At 40.7% G+C, this 22,182-nt stretch overlaps 1 protein-coding gene across 4 annotated transcripts in view; it reads right to left on the bottom strand.

Annotated features, from left to right (window-relative positions):
- Positions 1-722: 722 nt before the first annotated feature.
- LOC308083245 (ankyrin repeat and IBR domain-containing protein 1-like) overlaps positions 723-22,182 on the bottom strand; it is a 46,706-nt gene continuing 25,246 nt past the window's right edge. For all 4 annotated transcript variants that reach the window (XM_080425501.1, XM_080425498.1, XM_080425500.1 and 1 more), the window contains 9 exons: positions 18,884-19,018; positions 17,771-17,857; positions 17,333-17,399; positions 15,866-16,011; positions 15,254-15,432; positions 14,589-14,640; positions 9,311-9,416; positions 8,424-8,467; positions 723-4,789 (listed from right to left, as the gene is read on the bottom strand). In XM_080425501.1, the coding sequence (XP_080281627.1) occupies positions 3,824-4,789; positions 8,424-8,467; positions 9,311-9,416; positions 14,589-14,640; positions 15,254-15,432; positions 15,866-16,011; positions 17,333-17,399; positions 17,771-17,857; positions 18,884-19,018 (1,782 nt within the window). In that variant the 3' untranslated portion in view covers positions 723-3,823. The remainder of the gene's footprint in view (positions 4,790-8,423; positions 8,468-9,310; positions 9,417-14,588; positions 14,641-15,253; positions 15,433-15,865; positions 16,012-17,332; positions 17,400-17,770; positions 17,858-18,883; positions 19,019-22,182) is intronic.

Genomic DNA, 22,182 nt, shown 5'->3' with positions numbered 1-22,182 from the left:
AAAACATATCAAACAAGGCAATGCTGCATCATGTACTGCATTGCCTATTTCTCGCCTCTAATGTTCTCACAAACGTATTTTAGTGTACTGTTTAACTTTAAAAATAGATTGATTGTAATAGATCGTTTGTAATGCGCATCTGTCATGTTTGTTGATATTCAACAGAGTAGCACCGCCCTCTAGTGTCTAGCTGAGCACAAAAAATCATTAACATCGTTCCCGAACGTTTGTATTACGTGCCGAAAACGCTGTTTTTATATAAAGAAGTGTGGATGTTGGAGGATAAGTGTTTTGACATTGCATGGCAGGCACACTTAATTACTTTGGCATCTATTGTTAACCATGTCCCCAATATGACCCCACATGCTCTAAAAGGGTAGAAAACATGTTTTTCATTTCAGCTCATCATCTTTAAGGGCCTCTGTACTGAAACTTTTCACCCCAAGCACTTTCCACAAAATACAGGTGTTCCTGAATGTTTGCCCAGTATGCAGCTTGAGTATTATTCTGGTTGTTATATCCTGTAGAATCTGACATTCATCACAGTGAATGTGGACTTGGTTATTCTATAAGCAGTCATTTTAATAACGTAAATAGTGAAAATGATACCTTTGTTGACCACTATTGTGTTTCTGTGCATATTATTAAAATATGGAATTTTAACTGGACATCTGAATGTGTAATAAATAGTCTTTTTTTTAATCAGAGCACCATTAGACCACTTAAAATTCAACTCGTAGTTTATTGGCATCGTCACACATCAAACATTTTTCTTTCATATAAAGAGGGAATGTATCAAGTATAGGCTATGAAAGTGCAAATAGCATTTCAAGGATTAGTTGCTTTACAATAGAAAATCTCCACGTGTTATAAAATGTGTTTGCCATTTAAAAATAAATCACCTGGACATTGGAAGTGAAATGCAAAGGAAAATATGAATTCCATGTAGATTTGTACCCATTTCATGCACAGCATACTGTTGGGTGGCCGTGTCCACCAAGACGTTTTTTTCCCCCTGAGCGTAGTGTATGTTTTGAATTTCTTACAATGGGAGCGCAGCTTTTTTGGAAACCCCAGCAGTGTGACTAGGCGCTGAGCATTTATTTTGTGCTCCAGCGTTCACGTGTGGTGTTGTCTTTACTTGCCGAGAGCTAAAATATTTTCAACTTGGGCGTTTGGGTACGTTTTTAGGCGAGTGCCCCGGGAAAAAAACGCCTCGATGGAGACGGCCCCTTACAGAAAAAGGACAAAATATTTTTGTTAGCCGGCTCCTCCACTTAACAAACCAGTTTACATAACTTAAGACCAACAAACCTAGAGCCACTAAAGCCTGATTCTTACTTTGTTGTACGACGAAAATAGCTGATCTACAAGTTTGCAATGCATTTTGAGCTTGTAGATCTACTACTGTCGTATAACAAAGTATAAATTAAGCATAACCGTATGGCACTCACAGCTTCACAATGTCAACACTGTACATTAAATTACTAGTGTTCGTGATGAGAAATGAAAAGAACTTCAGTACAGTCAGGTATCAGTTCGGGGGAAAACTTAAATCAATAATTGAAACTTACAAATATTGATCTTACTTATATGCCACATACCTTGTAGACAATTTTCTATATCCTTATTCTCTGACAATGAAGGAAATAACTAATTTATATGGCGTGTTTCTTCAGTTTTAACGCCTTCAGCTAAGATACGCTGTACACATAAATACAGTAAGTCAAACTCTCCAATGTCAATACCCACAACTTTTAGTTTCTAAAGTACAGACGAACCAATTGTACTGTATACGAATTACCAATGTGAAGAAGCCCTACTGCACAATAATGAGAAAGAAATACAACTATTTTATATATTTAAAAATGCGATGGATTAACCAACTGCTACCCACAATACAGGTAAAGATTGTGTTCTATATTAATACCTTTTGAAGACAGAACAAAACCTCAAAGACCCTCAGGCTACAAATATTGTTGGGAAACAAAAAAAAAAAAAAGTCACATTTGGACATTGGTTAGCTCAATGTTAGAGAAATAATCTTAAATTAAGGTGTTTCTTTTGTACACACCATTAGAAATTACATTTTAAATAAGCACATGATAAAAGTGGCAATAATTTAAAAAAGTGATTGACATAAAGGCACTGTGATTAATTGCGTAGAAAACCATCTACGCAAGGGTTCTCAATGTTTTTTGAGGAACAGAACACTACACATACGTACATGTTTTCTACAAGTATGATACTGGGGTCCTACAACGGCTTAAGCATAAGGAGTTTACAGGGACTCAACAAAGTAGGCTTCATTAATTAATTCGCAGGATTCAATGTGATCACCTGATTAGATATTTTACTGGCCTTTCCTGTTTTATGCTAACAGCAGCACTGCTTGCAGTATATTTAATCTGATTTATCACTTGGAAATGTGCCACACTCCCAGGTTATCTTAACAAAATGAATCCTTCAAAATCAGCTACAATGTAATCAAGAGTATACAGTTACATAGCGATGAACTGTTAATCTACAACCCTGATGTGACTACATTTATTGTATCTGAAGCTCATAGAAGGCTTACTGACAAACGAACAGTACAGCATTCTGGAAATTGAGGCCTTGACATGAATAAAGTCCATTTCAGCAGCTTTCAGTTCAATAGAAGAATCCCGCTCATTCTGGGTTATGTGTGTACAGTATACATTACTGTTACGCACACAGTACCTACTGTGTCTATACATTTATTAAACTATGGTGGGATTTGACAAAAATCTCTCACCTTTAATCTAAAAATGGCATTTTTCTGTTTGAGGCAATATTAACTTTTGGTTGGGTCAACTATTGGGATTGTAGCAAGCAGGCACAATTTGCTTTAGAGAATCCACTTGGTGATAGCAAACTACGCTTTTGCCATTCAGTGTTTGGCACCTATAATGTAGACAGAGATGGACAGGAGTGAAAGTATTTCTCAGACTGTACAGTACAAAACTTACATTAGATTAAAATAAGTCCACTGGGTACAGCTGAAATAAAACAAAAGAAAAACACCCTCAAACCTGACCCACCTCATACAGTAGGCTTTTACTCCAGTGGAAAAAATATATATATATAAAAAACACAAACCTGCATATGCATGAGGCTAAATCTTCTAAATATCTTATCTTACTTTCTAATCTATGACAGATTTAGAAAAAGCAACTTGCAAATTTTTTATCAGCACACGATTCATTTTCAGATCTTGTATCAATTTGAATGTCTACATCTCTTTCAGTTAGTGCCCATTTTCCAGGAATGCAATCTCTTAGCCATCAGTCCCCCACCAGGAGGGCACTATCTGCTTATGTGGTGGATGAGATAGTAAACACAGGCAACTGATCTGATTGCAACTGTACTGTCTAGGTCTCTGCGCTACAGCTGAGAATCTATCTGTCATCCCCTGACCTCACGTCACCAGGCTTTCTGCAGTAGCTGTGGAAAGCCTGGATTCGATTTATTGTTCAGTGCTCATATCCGCTCTAGAGTCCACCTACTGTATCCAGTCATTTCCACCCACCCACACACACATATGCAGAGACACAGGCCATTTCCGTGTCCGCTCTAGACTGGATATGCAAACTGCAACAGGGATTGATCCTAGTCTAACCATTAACCAGCCTTACTAACTACCTATTAGCCTGTGAGGAAACTCCTCATTTCCACATACATTCCAGCAGAGTGCTCAAGGAATATGTTGAATCTATACATACTCCCTAAGTCTGCTTTGCATTCCAGAGTGGTTTTTGGCCTTCACAAAGTGTTCCTCCCTGTCCCCGGTCAACCAATCACATCACACCAAGTGCACTTGGTCCTCCCACTCGGAGGAGCTGCTGCTGGGCAGCTGGTCGGACATTGTGTCACATGTCGGAGTGTCGACGCGGTTGCAGACCTTTGCACTGCCCCGCTCAGTGTCCTTGCCACCTGCGTCCAAGGTGGCCATGTAAGGTAGTGACACGGTGTCCAAACCTACCAGATCTAACTGTGTGGGCCTCGTAGCAACAGCAGCAACCTCCTTCTCCTCCAGGTCAGTCAGTCTCTGAGGACAGAAAGAAATGTCCACCATCCCTTCCTGAGGCTTCGGGATTTCCAAAAGCGCATCGACCCCTTTCTCCTCCTCCTCCTCCTCTTCCGGGTACCCTCCTTCACCACCTCCCCAGGCTGGGTGGAGTGTGCCCGGGTCTGGGTCTGTGTCAGTTTCAGAGGAAAGGGCAGGGACCAGCGTGATGCCTTGGGGGTTCATGTCATGGAACCACGCCATGATGTTACCCAGCAGATTGGCGTTTGTTGCTGCCAAGGAGGATGAGGAAGGGTCCTGGCTGCCACACGTAGTGGAGTCCAACGTATCACTGGAGGAGGAGAAGAGACCCGTTGATGAGCCGCTGCCGCCAGGAGCCAACGGCATTGGCACAGAACCGCCGAAGGGCCGGTGGTGATTGTCGCAGTACTGCAAAGGGACAGAGGTGGGAACACCTGCAGAAGCAGAGTATGGGCTGGTAATGTTGTAGTTGCCCAGTCTTGCCAGGTTATCTCCCAGCTCCAGCAGCTCGGTGCTGCTCAGAGACGCTCTGTGGAGGACGTCCACACCCGGGTTGCTCTGTTCTAACCTAGAGGGCAGAGATGTGCCGATAGCGCCGAGTGATGCTTCATTGGCTAGGGAGTCCTGATTGAACCCATCCCCTGTCATCCCAGACTCCTGGAGTGACAGCTGAATGGCCAATAGAATGTTGGGATCGTCGTCCTCCAAAGAACCGAGACCCTAGTAAAAAATAACAAAATACACAAAAAAATACATGTTATTTTTGGAGGTATTTTAATTTGACAATAAAAAATCTTATATTCGCTAACTAACTACAGTTGACTGTACGGTCAGCTGTTATGGTCGAACAGAAACAACTATTTGTTGAAGGTGGAAAAAACAAAAATAAGATAAGACGGGGGCCCCAGTCTCAGCAAAGGACTGTGTCCCGCATTTAACCTGCCTATCCGTTAGTGTTGTCTGAGTTTTTATGGTCTTCATTTAATTTAGCAGTTTCAGTTTACAATAGTCCCTCAATAGAACCTTATCTCCATCAACATCCGAGAACAGAGCTGGGGTTACCATGACTTATTATTTTCACCTTTTCACTCCTGATTTTAGTACACATAGCTAAATGTAACGGCAAACCAGAGTGGCAGTCTGCTACTTCACAGCCGTTGACACGCAAACATAATTGTTGTTGTCGGGTGGAAAGCTTGTATGTCCTATACTCTTTCTGTTGCTCTTTTGTAAAGCAGGGTGGCCAGTGAAGCACAACTGATGCCCACATTCAGAATACTATTCAGAATTCAATAGGAAAGTCACAGCCAAAATCTTTCGAGACAACATAAACTTTTGCAGCAAACTTTTCTCATTTCCACTTATTTTGGGGACTGTGGTGTCAGTGTTTCCTCTACAATAGTACATGCTTGGCACATTGCCAGACCAACAACCTAACCCAACAAATCATTAATGCAAAATAGCCAACCCAATCACTTGGGAATCGATCATTTTCACTTGGGAGCGTCTGTGTGGCTCTGTTCCAACTCAAAGAGTGTGCAAATGCCATTTGAACACTCAGAGTTAAATTAACACTGAAGATTGTATTGTGTACTCTTTTGATTTCAACCGGCGCTCGTGTCAGGACTAGGATCAGTACATAACCGACTGCTGCAAAGCCAATCAGATGTAGCCTGGTTCCAGCCGAATCTGCCTTTGCAAAATCGCATCGCACTTTAGCCCTCGGCAGATTAGGTCTGGCCCCCCTCCATAGAGATTCCATTTCTCTCCCTCCGCAGTGGTGTGGAGCCAACCAGGGCCCAGTATCCAAATGTGGGCGGGCTTATCACCTTATTTGGAGCAATGACGTACAAGGAAGCACTGCTCTGATTAGTTCGTGAACAAGGAAGCACTGCTCTGATTGGTTTAAGTCTAACCAATAGAGTCCGTTTGGATCTTTTTGTAACCGCCCCTTGGAAAAAAATCTATCGTTGATAGGGACCAGACTAATATCCACGCAGTGTGTCGTGTGATATTGTCTGGCCACGCGAGGCTAAATCAGATGAAGCTTTGGAAAAATGGACTGTAACAGCAAGCGGGGACGCCACCTTCCTAGGCCTGTCACAATTATTACATAATCATCTAATCGCAATTATTTGAGATCGCAATTTTTTTTTGCATAATCGTCAATCATTTCCATGTAAAAAAAATTCAAATAATTTCAAACATTTTCAAAGATTGTGGAAATAGCCGATCTACAAGCTCAAAGCGTGTCACGATGAGACACATTTTGTCGCATCTGCACATCGTCTATTTCCACCATTTATTTTTTAAGAATTAAGTTATTAAATATGAATGTTATTTGTCATATCTGGCCTGTGCAACTTTTGCTTGCGAAGCCTAAATGCCCAACAGAAATTATTTTTTTATTCTTACTGTTCCAATGGTCAACGACAGAAGCAATTATTTGATTGACAATTAATCGTCAAGTAAAATGTTATAATTGTGACAGCCCTAGTTATGAACCGAGCCCATCGCTGGCACCCCTTCAAACTGTGCTGCTTTCCCAACCTACTGTACCTACACATTATTGCTTCTCTATTGGGATTACTACTAGCTATAAACTACTGTATACAGATCTCTGTGCAACAGACTTTTTGGTAAAAGTCTGTTGCACTTTAACACATTAACTGCCATTGGTATTTTCATATTTTTTTTGCCAGTGCCAGAGTTTTTCATTGAAAAAAAAAAGTACTCAGGAGCCGAACTACAGAATTTTTAAGTTTTAAGTTAAAGTTGTACAATGCAGAATCACAAATAACGATTTTTAGCAACCTCTGCTGGTCACTACCGTCACTGCATACAATTTCCCTAGTCCTCGATTACCCAGAATTCCATTCGTTTTCACCGGAAGCCGGAAGCGTTTCAAAAAGCGTTCTTTTAATTGTTTTATACTATCTACGGATCGTTTCTCTTAGCCAGTGGAGCATTAGTTACCATGAGCTGTGCTTTCTTTTTCTGTTCTTTTTCGATCTTCCAATCCTACATTATCTTAAAATCAGCGTGAGGTTCCTTTTTGTTAATAGCGCGGTAGTTCCTGGCCAAACAGGAAACCGTGGCGGTAGTTCCTGAGGACGTCGGCCACGACGTCATGACGTTGGCCAGGAACGTCATTATCCCGGGAAAGTCCCCCCCGTACACGTTCAATAGAAAATATATAAATAAAAGGCTTCCGGGGGTGAAATTCACGGAGTGGGTGTTGTGAAACTTTTGCCACTCGCAAAAGATATACAATTTAACTTTAGTTTTGTTGAAAACGTTACCTAGTATTACTTTAACAAGGAAGTGGATAGGAGTCTAGATCTTTGACTAATCATATCTCCTTGGTCTTTGGGTCAAATTGAAAAAAAAAAAAAAAAAAAAAATCACGTAGATCTACGCGATTGGCACGTGGCGGCTTTAAATAGGTTCGCGTAGATCTACGTGATTGGCAGTGAATCAGTTAAGAGCGTCCATGCAACCTGATAATGAACTGGAATAAATTAACCACTTAAACCGTCTATACAAAGTTGACCGGGGTCCCCCAGGGGGCTGTACTTCACCTTATTCTTGGCCACGGCCACTGTGGCCACATCTTTTATGTCAAGGACCCCCAGATCAATATGTATTTGTCCGAAGGACCCCCCATCTGAAAATATTTTGTGCCAGGGACCCCATACATATTACATGTTGTTGCATGTTTCAAAAATATTCAAAATATTTCACTTTTTTTCAAGGCCCCTACAGGAGAGGAACCAAGAATAAGGTGAATAGAGCACTGAAGTCTGACATCACTGCCGCTAGAGGGCGCTATCCCCCTGGGTTACAGTTATTTTTTACATTGGAAATCCCATAGGGGAATCTTAGATCACGTCATATAAGAACTGTGTTCCAAAAATAAACAAATCAGCTGGGTGATTTTACTCAAATGGATATGAAGCATCAACTGGCAGTGAAAAAGTACTAATTTATCCAAAGAGTAAAACAATTTAAGCAAAATCCACATACATACGTACATACGTTATTAAATGTAAGTCAATATCATAAAAGACACAGAGTCGGATACTTGAAATAATCTCCAGGCAGATTTGTTTATTTTTGGAACGCAGTTCTTGTATGATGCGATCTAAGATTTCCCTATGGGAATTTCAAAAGAAAAAATACTTCCGTGACCCAGGGGTAGTGGGAGTGACATCAGGACTTCAGTACCGTATGTACAAGCTCGCAAAGCATTGTGAGCTTGTAGATATGCTATTTTCTCCAAATGTTTGCCTATTTTATACAAGATGCCCAGAACAGGGTCTTGGAGACATGAAACTGATGACAATCCACTTACCGTCAGAGGACCGTGTCTGTGTCCACTTCCAATGTCCTGCATATCTGTATTAAAAAAACAAAAGTGGGAAATTGCCAATAGGCAACAGTACAGAAGCATCCTTCAGTAAACACTGCAGAATTAGCAAGTAATGGCTAACTGACAAGACATTTACAATGTGCCATTCAGCATTTTGCGTGGAGAACACCATCTAAAATTGACTGAGTTATTTTTCTGCCCTCCATCAATCTTCTTTGGCACAAAAGAAACTAATAGTTTATCTCTTAAGTGCAAACCTATCCATCTTCAACTCCATGGGCAAAAGCAAGTAATCAGTGTAATGGGCATGAGTTAAATAAGTGATTGCTGTCTATTGCTCATAAGTGAACAACTGTCTAAAATTGTGGTTTTAAAATTTTGGCTCGTTTATCCAAAGTTGCGATGAAAGATTAAAGATGGATTCCCAAATGCCTCTGCCTACAGTAATAGCCCTTCAAAAGTTTAGTTATTTCTTTTTTTTTCACACTCCCTGTAACATAAGGGGATCATCAACATAAAATAGTATGTATTCTAAAAAATATAATGTTGTTGGCAAAGAATACACCAGTGGTGCTCAACCTGTGGTCCGAGGCCCACTAGTGGGCCATGCAGATATTGCAAGTGGGCCAGCCAAATAACTGGCAAAAAAAGATTTAACTAAAAGTAAAAATGTCATGGTATTTGTGATACAGATAAATAGGAACTAAAAGTATACTACCAATGATTCAAGCCAGATCCCAATCGATTGATTGATCATTAAAATAAACATGCTCTGAAAATGCTTGTGGCCCACCCATCTGGGCCCTGATCCAGAAAAGGTTGAGAACCACTGGCAGTCTGGCATACACAATCCTGCTGGAGTACTGTACCTAAAGGGCTCTCGTCATCGGGGTCAGGAGTGTTGCTACGCAGACTAGACATGTCGCCTCGTCTCCTCTGCCGGTGTCGCCGTCGGTACTGGAACTCTGCATACTCCTACAAAAATAATGACATCAAAGAGCACCAATAAAATAAAAAATAAAAAATCACTTTTTTGTCCCGCTGTACTGTTTTCATTCCGTACAGTTAGTTCCAACCAAGCAATTTGATCTTCTATACGTGGAATTCCATGAGTGCTGATAAGAGTATAACAGCACAGGGACGTTTGCCCATCTGTATCACTCCACTCCAGATGTTCTGATTACCTAATGGTCGGTTGTTATCCATCTTAGCTACACTGCAACAAATTATGCAGTGCAAAGATGGACATTTTCCACAAATACCTTTTCAGCTAAATTATGAATGGTCATCAGAAGAGGACAAAGGGAAGGAAAGAAGAGATATATAATATTCTGTGACTACTTGAAAAGGTAAGAAAATCGCAAAATCCTGGCAGTCTGGGCTTTTTTTTTTTTGGCAGTGAATGAGTTAACAGACTCTTATTTCACTGGTTGCACAAAGTCAATGTAAACATACAAATCAATGTGCATGTTACAAAGAAGCTGGCTAACTGTACCATAGACCTAGCATTCCCTCATGTGATATAGCAATAGATGCTCTTACCATGCTATCATCCCACAGATTCTGCTTTTCCCTTAGGAGTCAAGTCAGGTTCACTATCAGTGCCAATCTCAAACTAGATTTTTTTTTCTCCCTGCATTATTCATGTTGGACTCACACAAGATACAGATTTAACCAAACGGTTAGTACTTCTAGAACTCTAATTTAAGCTAAACTCTGGTGCAAGTCATATGTTCTTTCATAAGATCAATTCCTTTAAACAAGAGCTCCTTTCATCTTCAGACCTGGCCAACACACACAGCAAGGCGAAGATTGGGGTTCAAATGTGTGTACAGCAAAAGTCAAACCATCGTCAAAGGGTAGGTAAATAAAAGTAATTTAAAGTTTACTTTGCAGAGCAGTTTAAAATGTAAAATTTGTCAAGATTTACAGTGCATACAAAAAGTAGTCTTTCAAATTTTCCACATTTTTCAGATTCATGTTAAAATAGATTCCATTTTCTTCTTATTTTTCTACCCTGTCTACACACAATACTCAACAATGATGAAGAAAAAACTTTTTGGGAGTGTTTGTAAAATGTATTAAAAATAAATCAGATAAGTACTCAGACTCTTCACATGTAGTTGGTTAAACCCCCTTTGGCAATAATGAAAGCCTCAGGTGTTGGGAATGATCCTACAAGCTTGGCACATCTTTTTTGGAAGTTTCCCATTCTTCTTGGCGGAATGGTTCCAAGCTCAACCAGGTTGGATGGGGAGCATTGGTACACAAGCATTTTCAGGACTCTACAGAGATGCTCTGTTCTATTGCGTTCAGGTCCAGACTCTGTCTAAGCCACTCCAGCGTATTTTCTTGGCTGTATGCTTCGGGTCGTTGTCTTGTTGAAATGTAAACCTTTGCCCCTAGCCTGAAATCCTGAGCACCCTGGAACATCTTTACAATCAGGACTGCATTCATCTTTCCCTCTATCCTGACTAGACTCATGGTCCCTGACTGTCGCAGAAAATAATCCTGACCGCATGATGCTGCCACCACCATGTTTGTCTATAGGGATGGTATTAATGAGGTGATGCTCAGGGCTTGGTTTCCTCCATACACACACACCAATAGGAATTGTGGCCAAATAGTTCGATCTCATTTCATCAGACCAGAGGATTGTGCTATTTATGGTCTGAGAGTCGGTCACGTGCCTTTTGGCAAACTCCCAGCTGGCAGACATGTGACTTTTTAGTGAGGAATGGCTTCCGTCTGGCCACTCTACCATAAAGGCTTGATTGGTGTAGTGCTGCACTGCCGGTTGTCCTTATGCAAGGTTCACATCTCCACAAAAGGAACTTTAGATCTCATTCATACACCAGAGGGTTCTTGGTTACCTGTCTGACAGGTAACTATCATCCCTGATTACTCAGTTTGGCTGGGAGTTTGGAACTACGAAGACGACTGTCGGTAGTTCCAAACTTCTTCCATTTGAGAAGGATGGAGGCTATCACGCTCTTAGGTATTTTCAATGCTGCAGCAATTGTATTGTATCCTTCCCCAGATCTGTGGCATGACACAATCTCTCTCACAAGGTCTATGACGATTTCAAGTGTCACAACAATCTCTGGAGAGTCTTGAAAATAGCTGTTCACTGACGCTCCCCCATCCAACCTGGCTGAGCTGGAATGAGTCTGCCAAGAAGAATGGAAGAAACTTAAAAAATAATAATTAGAAAAATAAAAGGTGTGCCAAGCTTGCAGAATAAAAAGACTTGAGGCTGTCATTGTTTCAAAATGCGATTTAACCAAGTACAATGTGAAGAGTATGAGTACTTATGTAAAAATGATATTTCTGTCATTTAATTTTTATACATTTACAAAAAAAAATGTTTTTAATTGGTCACCGAGGAGTATTTTGAGTAGATTTATGAAATGCGAGTCTGAAACACAAAATGTGGGAAAACTTGAAAGGGTCTAAAAACTTTCCATATTAAAATAATAATACATGTCACATCAGCAACACTGGCTGCAATAATGGATGCATGATAGTGCCAATTCTGTTTTTCTAGCCTAAAAGCCATCCTGTGCTTTGTCCATTTTAAGTAGTAAATATAGATAGATGCCATTTTCATTACCATTACCTCTAATTTGCTGTAGATTTCCGTCGCACTTTGACTCAGAATCAATTAAAATGTCCCTTTCACCGAGGTAGTGGTAAATCACTGTAGCTAGGGTACATCCGTAAGCACATACAGTATGTCAATGAGAGAGACAGGTCGTGCAAAATATACACTGTGTAGTCTGGTTGACACTGTACACAACCTCAGCCTCATACCGTATGTGCTGTCCAATAGACCAGTGTTGTACAAAATCACAACCCATTTAAACCGCAACTTGGCCGTGTATAAATCTGTGTATTTGTGCGTAATAATGAAGCGCTTTTCATTGATGAAAATGTTGCGTATGGTGCAGTTCATGTTTTTAGTGTTCCTGCCATGGTGTTTTGGTGTGCACCCTCATGAAAATGAAATGAACCCCTCCTGTTTATTTGCTCTGGCGCTGGGCCTGGTCAGAAGATTTCTTTGGCAGGGGGTGTGGATGTTTGGGATGCATGCAGAGAAGCACCAGGCACAGAGGTGCAATGCAGCCCACATTTTAATAAACAATGTGGAAAATACAACAACAACTATTTGATGCCATGCTGTGAAAATACTTTCCTATATTACAGTGCATACATAAATTGTATTAACTTATTAAGGCAGTGACTTTGTAATAGTGGACTGCTATGACCTCTTTCATAGTTCGGAGCAGTCATGTACTTGTTTGCAACTTCTGCTCCAAAACTCTGCTGAAAAAGTATGCCATCTGGCTCTCATTTCGCCGCCGTCGGGTAGAAACCTTGTATGTCGAAAAACCATTCATTTTTTTATTATTATTTTAAAAACATTTTAAAATAGTTACAATTGCTGATCTACAAGCTCACAATGCAGTGAGCTACAAGGTTTCTGCCCAGACACCAGTGATATGGTTCTACAGTTGGAGTCTCCTGCGGCCAGTGTTGCTGATATGCTGTAGCATAGTTTTAATTTAACTGTCAAAATGGTGCTTAGAAAATGTAATAAGTCCTCTGGTTTCCTAACGAATATGAATGGGGTGGATGAATGTAATATTGAATGTAATAAAAAGTGACAAGAAAGAAAAAGTGAAATGCAAGTAAAACAACTATATTGTAGAGAAGAATAGGGGTAAGCAAAATCTCAATTTGGCTCAAGTGTAAAAAAATAACCAGGCTACAGCTACTATGTGGAATATGTAATCAAGGAAGCTAAGTTCAGTGTCTTCTGGATTGTGCGGTGGTGCTGCAGCAAAGTTAAAAACAACAAACAAAAACTATTGTAGAAAACAACAAAAAATTAAATACCCATAGTTGAACCTTGAATAGACTCTGGGGGAGAAAATGCACAGTCAGCAAAGAAATATATATGTAGGCGTGGCTACCGCTTAATGTTTTATAATGACAATTCAAACAAGGCAGAGCATGCTGACCGTCTTCCATACTGTGTAGCCTACATTGAGTGCATGTGCAGAAGCCAAAACACATTCCACATTCATAACAAGACTGAAACCCCCAAAATCCCCAAGATTCAAGTGACGTGATTATTTGTATCTGTCCGGGATGAATGCACATCAAAAAGGACTTAACACTGGACAAACAAAACAGATTTTGGTGGACAAATAAACTACTGCAGAGTTTAGCTGACTTTGGACAGGTGGGCAACTATAAACTATAGCAGAGCCATTATGGGCTCTATAACCATATCTATATCGTTCACCACTGCCCTCGTTATTGTGGTGTGGACTCTGCCATCCACTTGAGTTGAAAACAATATATTTATAGTTATGCTTGGTGTGGACAGCTCTTTACACAATCTGATAGTTCTACTTGAATGCTGTTCTTGACAATTGTATGCGAGCGCCACCTTGTGGATATAACGGTAGTTCTGACAATTTATGTGCATAGTTTTCTGTGCAAGTTATGATAGAATGTAATCGAAAGTCGGACAGTTCTAAAGTCATTTCTGAGGTCAGTTGACAGCCCCAATGGATATACATACCGACGTGTATGGAAACATACATTCCCATTCCAATTCTAAAAATAGCCGTTGTGATCTGATGAAGTGATCCGCAGGCATCGTAGGAACCATGGAGAGGGCCATCTGTAGCTGTGCCTCTGAGCCAGAGTCATCAAGCTTTGATTATTAGTCTGGTGTTCGTCTTAACCACTTTAGCGAGACAGAGACTCTATGAGAGTTATTGTTAGGACGGTTTAATGTTGGGATGATGGTACCATTTCCCATGAACCTCCCTACAGACAGAAGCATTTTCATATTAAGTTGTTTACTGAAATGGAATAATGACAGGCTTTCTTATTTAAATCATGTGAGGAAAAGAGGGAGGGAGGCTACCCACACTAATCTGATATATTGGTCTTTTGAAGATACGCCTCGTCTTTGTAGTGTGTGTGCCTTCAACGCACAAAGTTGTCCTTCAGGTTTTTTTGTTTTTTTTTCAGTCAAGCCGTTTGCTTGGCTGAAAATAAACAGTCGAAAAAGCATAACACAGCACAGGACAGTACATACAGTATAAAGATGCATATTAAGATCAGTACCTCAGGTGATGCGAAGCCTAAATATTCCCAGTCCCATGTTCCGCCAGCAAAACTGAAAGTTAAGAGAATAGAGACAACATTATGAACGAGCAAACAATATGACACATTTACTTTCCATCAGTGGTGGAAAAAGTACTCAAATGTTTTACTTAAATAAAAGTATCAATACTGCAATATAGAAATACGCTGTTACAAGTCCAGAATGAAAAATGTACTTGAGTAAAAGTACAAAAGTATTGGTATCAAAATGTACTTAAAGTACCAAAAGTAAAAGTACTAAAATATTTGAAAATAGCAGATCTAAAATCTCACAACACGTCGCGATGTTACGCGTTGTGAGCTTGTAGATCGGCTATTTTCAAATAGCCTTGGTATAAAATAGAGCTAAAGTGGTTAATGTATGTTTTATAATGTAATCATTTATTATATTATTTATCTCCAAAGTAACTAAAGTTTTCAAATAATTGTAGTGAAGTAAAAAGTACAATAGTAGCCTCTGAGATGTAGTGGAGTAGAAGTAAAAGTATAGACAATTGGAAGTACTCCAGTAAAGTAAAAATACCTAAAAATTGTACTTAAGTGTACACCATTGCTTTCCATTCCCCAATGTCTATAGGCTTTACTATGCAGTGAACCTGTACAGAACCAACAGCAGTGTCCCGCACCTGCGTCTGGGGGCTTCTGGAGAGTCGTTGGGCGCAACTCCTCTGGCAACCGAAGCCAGGAACTCCTGTCTCTTCTGCTGAACTAAACATGCTGCACGGATTATCTTATGGCGCGGTGTGCGTAGGTATGGTCGATTCACCTTCTGTGCAAGGTCCTCAGTCACCATCTCCAAGTCCGTCTATTGACAAAAACACAGAAGAATGATTAATTGTCTGGATGACAATGAGGTTTGCTGATAAATGAATGAAGCAAGGAAGCGATGAGAGGTTGATTGTTAATATTGAAATTCTCTATTTGTTCGAAAAGGTAATTCAGAGTTTCTCAATTTAGGCAGTAAATTCTATAATTACAAACCCTTTATTCATTTCTAAACCCAACGCATCTACCTAACACATAAGACAGCAGCGGCATGCATGATGTGTTAATACCGGCTGCTATAAAAATCCAATATACTATATATTTGACTAAAAGCTGGCATATCTGCATTTAGAACTGGGTCACAACGGGAAAATTGGCAAGCACAATACTTTGGTCCCTTATCTCTAATGATTCATACAGGACTGCCTGCTGTGAATTCTTTACATCTTTGTATCTGGGAGCAGGTCCAGCACCTGCATAAGCTCGTAGATCTCTTTCTTTGTGCTTTTAGGTTCCAGAAAGAACCCATAAGGATAAGAGCACTTGAGGATGCGACGAGTCTTCAGCAACTCGAGGACAGCGTCTTCGATGAATGTAGTGTCAGGTGGGCCTCCTTCCCCTAGGAAAGAAACGAGAGGAAATGGTAGGGTGGGCGGGGGGGTTCAGAGGGATGAGGGGGTCAAGAGAAAGAAACAGATCAGTTGAATTACAAACATTAAAGCCTTTTCCACTACCCTCCACCCCCACACACACGTTATTGAAATAAGGCCTTGTGCCAACCTCCAGAGGTTACGCATCTTAATAGATCAGTATAAAGGGATGAACAGGCAGCTGCATGGTGAAACATCATTTAGGACATCAAAGATGGGGTCCACAGTGTTAAATATATCATGCATCCTGTTCTTTTCGATCACATCACAAATGTCTAGCCTAAGGGAAGATCATCTACTGACTGATCTGGCCAGTGCTATACTATGAGTTTCATTCTTTAGTAAATACCAAGGTGAAAAGTTGAGTCTTTATGTGGATCATAAGGTCATTGTCATGAAAAAAAAAATCCCTCTCCATTTTCAACATGGGAATGCAAATACATAAAATACATATAGTTACATACATAAATATATCTTAAAATAAATGCACAGAATCTCTGTACGTATGTACGTCTGTAATTCATGCATCGCGGGAACCATCCGACTGACCGACTTCAAATTCGGCACACGACCCGAGGGAGTTGAGAATCCCGGCGTTGAGTCGGTCGGATAGGCAGTTGTCCAGAAGCGCAGATCCAACCGCGTTTCCCATATATGGGCAAATAATATACGACCGACTTCAAACTTGGCGCGCACATCGGCGAGGACTTGAGGGAATGCGGTGCCCGCTGTCGAGACGTTCGGATAAGCGGATGTCCAAAATGACCGATCCAACTGATATGCCCATATATAGGCATATATGGAGATCCAGTTGTCCAGAACCTCCGATCCAACCGATATGCCCTTATATGGGCATACCCATATATGGGAATATACTGATGACATCAGGGATCTCCATATATGGGCATAAAAGGGAAAAGGACAGGCCGATACAGAGATCTCCATAAATGGGCATAAAAGGGACAAGGACAGGCCGATACAGAGATCTCCATATATGGGCATAAAAGGGACACAGGCAGATAGTCCTGAGCATCCTAAGATATTTTCCACTACTGTTAGCTAGTAGCGTGTTTTTCCCGTTTTAAAGCGATATATTAGATATAATCAGAAATGTTAGAATCTCAACTTAAATGTAATAGTGAATACCGTACATCAGAGCAAAGCCTGGTAACACAAAACATGTCACAATATGCACAGTTTTAAGGGGTTGTTGGGTGGCTGGCTCTTTGCATGGACTGAAATATGTGAAAATGTCATGGACACACAGATTGACACAGGCTGTGGACTCACTTCCATTCAGGGCCCTGCTCAGCTGTTCCATCTTCTCTTTGGCTGTTTTCAAAAGGCGCTGTTCCAGCTGGTATGGGGATGACAATTGATGTTTTATTTGTATTGTTCATGAAAGAAAGAAAGCAAATACACTTTCATTAAACACACCCTTATACCTAAATTATTACACTGATACAATCAATGAGCAACAAAGGCATCAGTAAAATGCTGAAATATATATTTTTCACCAAAAAACATCATTATCAGTGATAGTGATTTATAATCTTTACAATGTCGAGCAAATTCTTCAGGATTACCATTTAAACCATAATCTTGCGGCGCTAACATGAAGGCACCAGCTGAAGCAGGAACATCCAAGTTGTAATGTGTTGCTGTCATAAGCAGCAGAGCCTCCTTGTTAATAGACTATGTAAAGCAGGCATCATGGGCCCTGCTTACCTGATAGCTGTGCTCATGGTTCTTGAAGCGAGAGTAGTAGTGCATAAATCGGTCGAGCTCCTGAAAGCTCTTGTGCTTCTTGTCCGCCTGCGACATAGAGACAAGACAACCAGACAAGTCGATAAGTGTACATAATTGCGATGTTTTCAACCTTATGTCTAACCTCATGTACATACTTGCTACTTTTTTATGCTATATGTACATCTCTTTTGAACCGTTTCTTTCCTGTGCTCTCTCTCTCTCTGTCCCCCGCCTTTCCTGAAAACTATGACTGATGGAGCTTACACAAAAAGGAATTTCACCCCGCAGAGAAAAGGGCATGTACTTTTGGTTGAGAGGGCGGACAAAGAAATACACCGGGCTGCCACAGGTAAAATCACCACTTATAATTCAGAGGCATGCGAGCCAGCACTGCGGCTGAACTTCTGTTCACATTCAACACACAGCATGTAGAAAGAATTGATTATGGATGGCTCTGTGGTGAACAGTGAATACACCACGCCATGTTATGTGTGTTAGGTGGATGAAATCCTAGTATAGGCTGATTTAGTAGTTTGTTTTCATGTGAAGGTTCAAAACTACAGACGGATAACATCATGATTTCACAATTTCATTTAAAAATGAAAAATAAACCAAAATCTAACACACCCATTATTAAATATATGTATTAGCTGCAGCTGCGTTGCTTACATCACAGTGTACTAAATGTCAGCCTGCCAGGGCTCTTTAACAGCTGGGAATTTAGGATAGCTGCTGTATGTTTGTGTGTGGTTAATCAGACAAATCAATTTAGTCAATTACAGTATAAAACATTAATTACAATTGAATGCTGATTGAAGTATTTTTTTAAAGAAAAAGAACGTCTCAATTATTCGAATAATCTCAAAAGTAGTCGACAGAATAATCGCCAAAAAGAGAATCGATAGTTGCAGCAGTCCTAGTATACAATATTATATTTTTGCCGGACATTCAGTCATCTCTTTATAATGTTCTACTCTTTACTGAATAACTTTGTACCACAAAAAGCTGTCATTTCTATTTCTGTGTATGATCTGTAAGAATACGTTTGTGTGTGTGTGTGTGTGTGTGTGTGTGTGTGTGTGTTTGTTTTACCTCCACAGTCATCTCTTTGGACTGCTCCTCCACTTGTTGGATGACTTCATAGCGGGTACAGCGGTAGTAGCCTCCTGTCGAGGAGCTGTGCTTCTTCCACTCCTCCAGACAAATCCAGCAGAAGTCATACTTGCACTACGAGGAAAAGGGATAGTACACAGCAATGAGTACACAGCATTGGTCAGCTGTGGTACTGAAAACACCACATCTCCAACATAGTAGAGATGGCCAGACAGCCTAATGAAAACTCAACATGAGCGCAGCCATGATTTGAGTATCCAATAAGGAACAACGTTCAAACATATATTATTACTGTCACAGAGACAACAGGGGAGCACATTGTAATACAGATAAATATAACTAGATTAAATATTGCGCTCTAGTATATAGTGTATCCTTCATCAACGCTATGCAGTTGCCAAGATAGGTCATTTCCACAAGTCAGATACAGTAGGTCAGCACTATATTTATTCAGAGACTGAGAATTAACTCTACAGCATCCTCATTTTGTTTGATTGGGCCAATGAGGAAGGGGTAGCCTCTTATTTATACTGATAGGCACACAATGTTTCATGGTGTTACATGAATCCATTCATAAGTTTAAAAAAAAAACTTGTGAGAAGCCATGCCTACCACCAAACCTCCCTTCCAAACTCCCTTTGGCCAATTTGTGCAAAGACATCAATCAGTACTTCCATGGACCCCATGAGCCATACAAATCCAATCATACATTTTGGAGATATCCTGCCAACAGAAAGACATAAATGCGGTCCAACTCCATTGGCAGAGGTGTCAAAGTATTGGGCATTTGGGCTAAGACGTTAAAGACAATTTATAGTCCAGATGTAGCATACACGGACCAGACTCCATTGGGGTCTGCACAGACTAAAACAATGGAATAGCGGACTTCAGCATATGTCCGCCTAGGTATGTCTGCGCAAAGCTACATTTTTGTGACCGCACATACATAGCTTTCTCATACCAGCATAGCTCACCATGAAACTGTTTCACATCGACATGCACCATCACAGTGCAAAGCTGTTTCAGCTGTTCCGTCTTTAGCTTTTAAATTGCAGTTTCTCAACAAAAAAAAGATCAGTAAAAATAATTGATATGTAATGTGAGAACACAATTGGTGTCCTGAAAAGGAATCCATTGCATTTGTTGCAATCTATGTGCTTGTACAAACGGCCAAAGTTGGAGATTGATCAAGACCGCGTTGAAACCGGTAAGCCTCATCATGACTGGACTATGAAAAGGCAAACGACTGCAAAATGCCTGTCCACACAGCGCCCTTTACTTATAGACATGGTCAGGCCTTTTACTCCCATATGATTGAAGAAAAGATTTGTGACCAATCAATTAACTCTGAAGAGAGAAGTTTTTATTAACTACTGTGAAAACCAATTGAAATGACAATGTTTAAAAGAAGTCACACTCACAGGCTATTGTTTAGACCCAGTGCCACTAGAAGGCACCTCTGCAGCTAAAGATCACCAAATCCCACAGGCCATTGTAGCAAAACAAAACACTACAACCAACCACTCCAATCCGTGAGTGATATGACTCTCGCCGTGACACAAACACATCTCTGTGGATGACAAGGTAGCCGGAGTACATAAACACAAAAAGCCCTAACGGCCACAAGACCGCCACTGTCCTGGAGACACTGTGCTTACATGACACTTCAGAAAATCAATATAGTACAGCTGGAGGGCAGGAGGGACAGAGCGAGAGTAGGGAGGGAAGGAGAGAGAGAGTGATATTGAGAGAGTGATATAGAGATACCGTAGAGAGCGGGCCACAACAGAGGGAGGGTAATGGCAGCAAAGAGAGAAAGAGACATCCCATGGCAACAGCAAGGCGAGTGTTTCTAAGCAACTGGGGGAAAGCCATTTCTTACCAGGTAATAACAGGTCAAGAGGCTGGGCCCTGGATGGCCTCTCAACTTGTGAAACGTTGCTCTATTCCTCCCAAGCTAATCTCTTGTCTATGGTCAGTCTCTTTAGTAGCCAAAACTAGGACAGCAGTGAGGCTGTCATAGGGACATAGATGAGCAGCCCAGCAGCTCCACTACACTATGCTGTACAACAAGCCTGCCCTCCAGCGATGGAGGAGCTCAGACAGCAGTACCCAGGCAGTCTCTCCCTCTCTTTGCCACTGCCCTTCTGAATGTCGTTCTTTCACATCTCTTTCTTCTTTCTATCTTTCCATCATCCTACATTTCTGACAGACTCCCTCCTTCTCATCAATCTCAGTCAATCCCACAGTCTGCTGACCGACTGGCAGACAGACTGTCTGAAATATTGAATGATTTATTGTTTCATAACTTCCCATGTTATAGCCAGCTTGTTAAAGATTTTAAATTGTTAAAGATTTTAAACTGCTAATGCTGTGTTTTAAATAATACTAGTCTTTATTGTCCCACAGGGATATTCAGCTTCACAGTTTGTTCCACAGAAAACACATAACAATATAGCACAAATAGTGCTAACAATAATTTAAAAATAACAATATTTTAACAATATAGTAAAGCCTTTAGGTTGGGTGTATCATCATCTGTGCCAGGAGATCAGGTGTTCACCCGTGTCCCTCCACAGCTAACTTTGTACTACTATGCCGATTATCGTCACATTTCTTGAGTATTTTTCAAACCCAGCAATAACAACATGTCATTGTTATGAATTTATAATCACATGGTCCATTCCAGGCTATGGGATAAGTGTCCAGCCAGGCTAGCCAATTACAATGCTCCTGTCCCTCCAGCTTATGGGATGTACCGGAACGAGCCAATCACAGACATGCAAATTCGTTGACATTTGATCAATACCAGAATACACATTTATAAACTTGACAACACACCCCAAAACCCCCAAGTTACGAGAGTCTTAATGTCCATGTACATTCCAATTCAGTCCTAGGTGTCTTAAGTCAGCTTTTAGCGACTGTTTGATAGGCTAACTGAATACTAAGAGTTTACCAGGCAGATCAGAATCGATGGCTCCCGAGTTGACCTGAATATATAGCCTTTGGGAATCTAGTCAACTAAGTATAGGGTTTAAGCGTGGTTATCCCATCAAAGTCAAAGGAGAAAACCCGGAGTTTAGTCTTGAACAAAGCTCAGATGTGCAAACACATGGGGGTGAAAAAGGTGACAAGTTCCGATATCAAACCCCTGTTAGGGGGTCCGGGGCATAGCTTGCTTATCTACCCTGGCAAATGTAACAGCCTATCAGAATAAAGGGCCGTCCACACAAAGAATGATAACTAAGGATGTAAGCAGCACCCACAGTGATGAA

The sequence above is a fragment of the Gymnoscopelus braueri genome, assembly GCF_963280865.1.
Source record: "Gymnoscopelus braueri genome assembly, chromosome: 4".
Taxonomy (NCBI): domain Eukaryota; kingdom Metazoa; phylum Chordata; class Actinopteri; order Myctophiformes; family Myctophidae; genus Gymnoscopelus; species Gymnoscopelus braueri.
The sequence above is the reverse complement of the archived record's forward strand: the minus strand, read 5'-3'. Positions and strand labels throughout refer to the sequence as shown.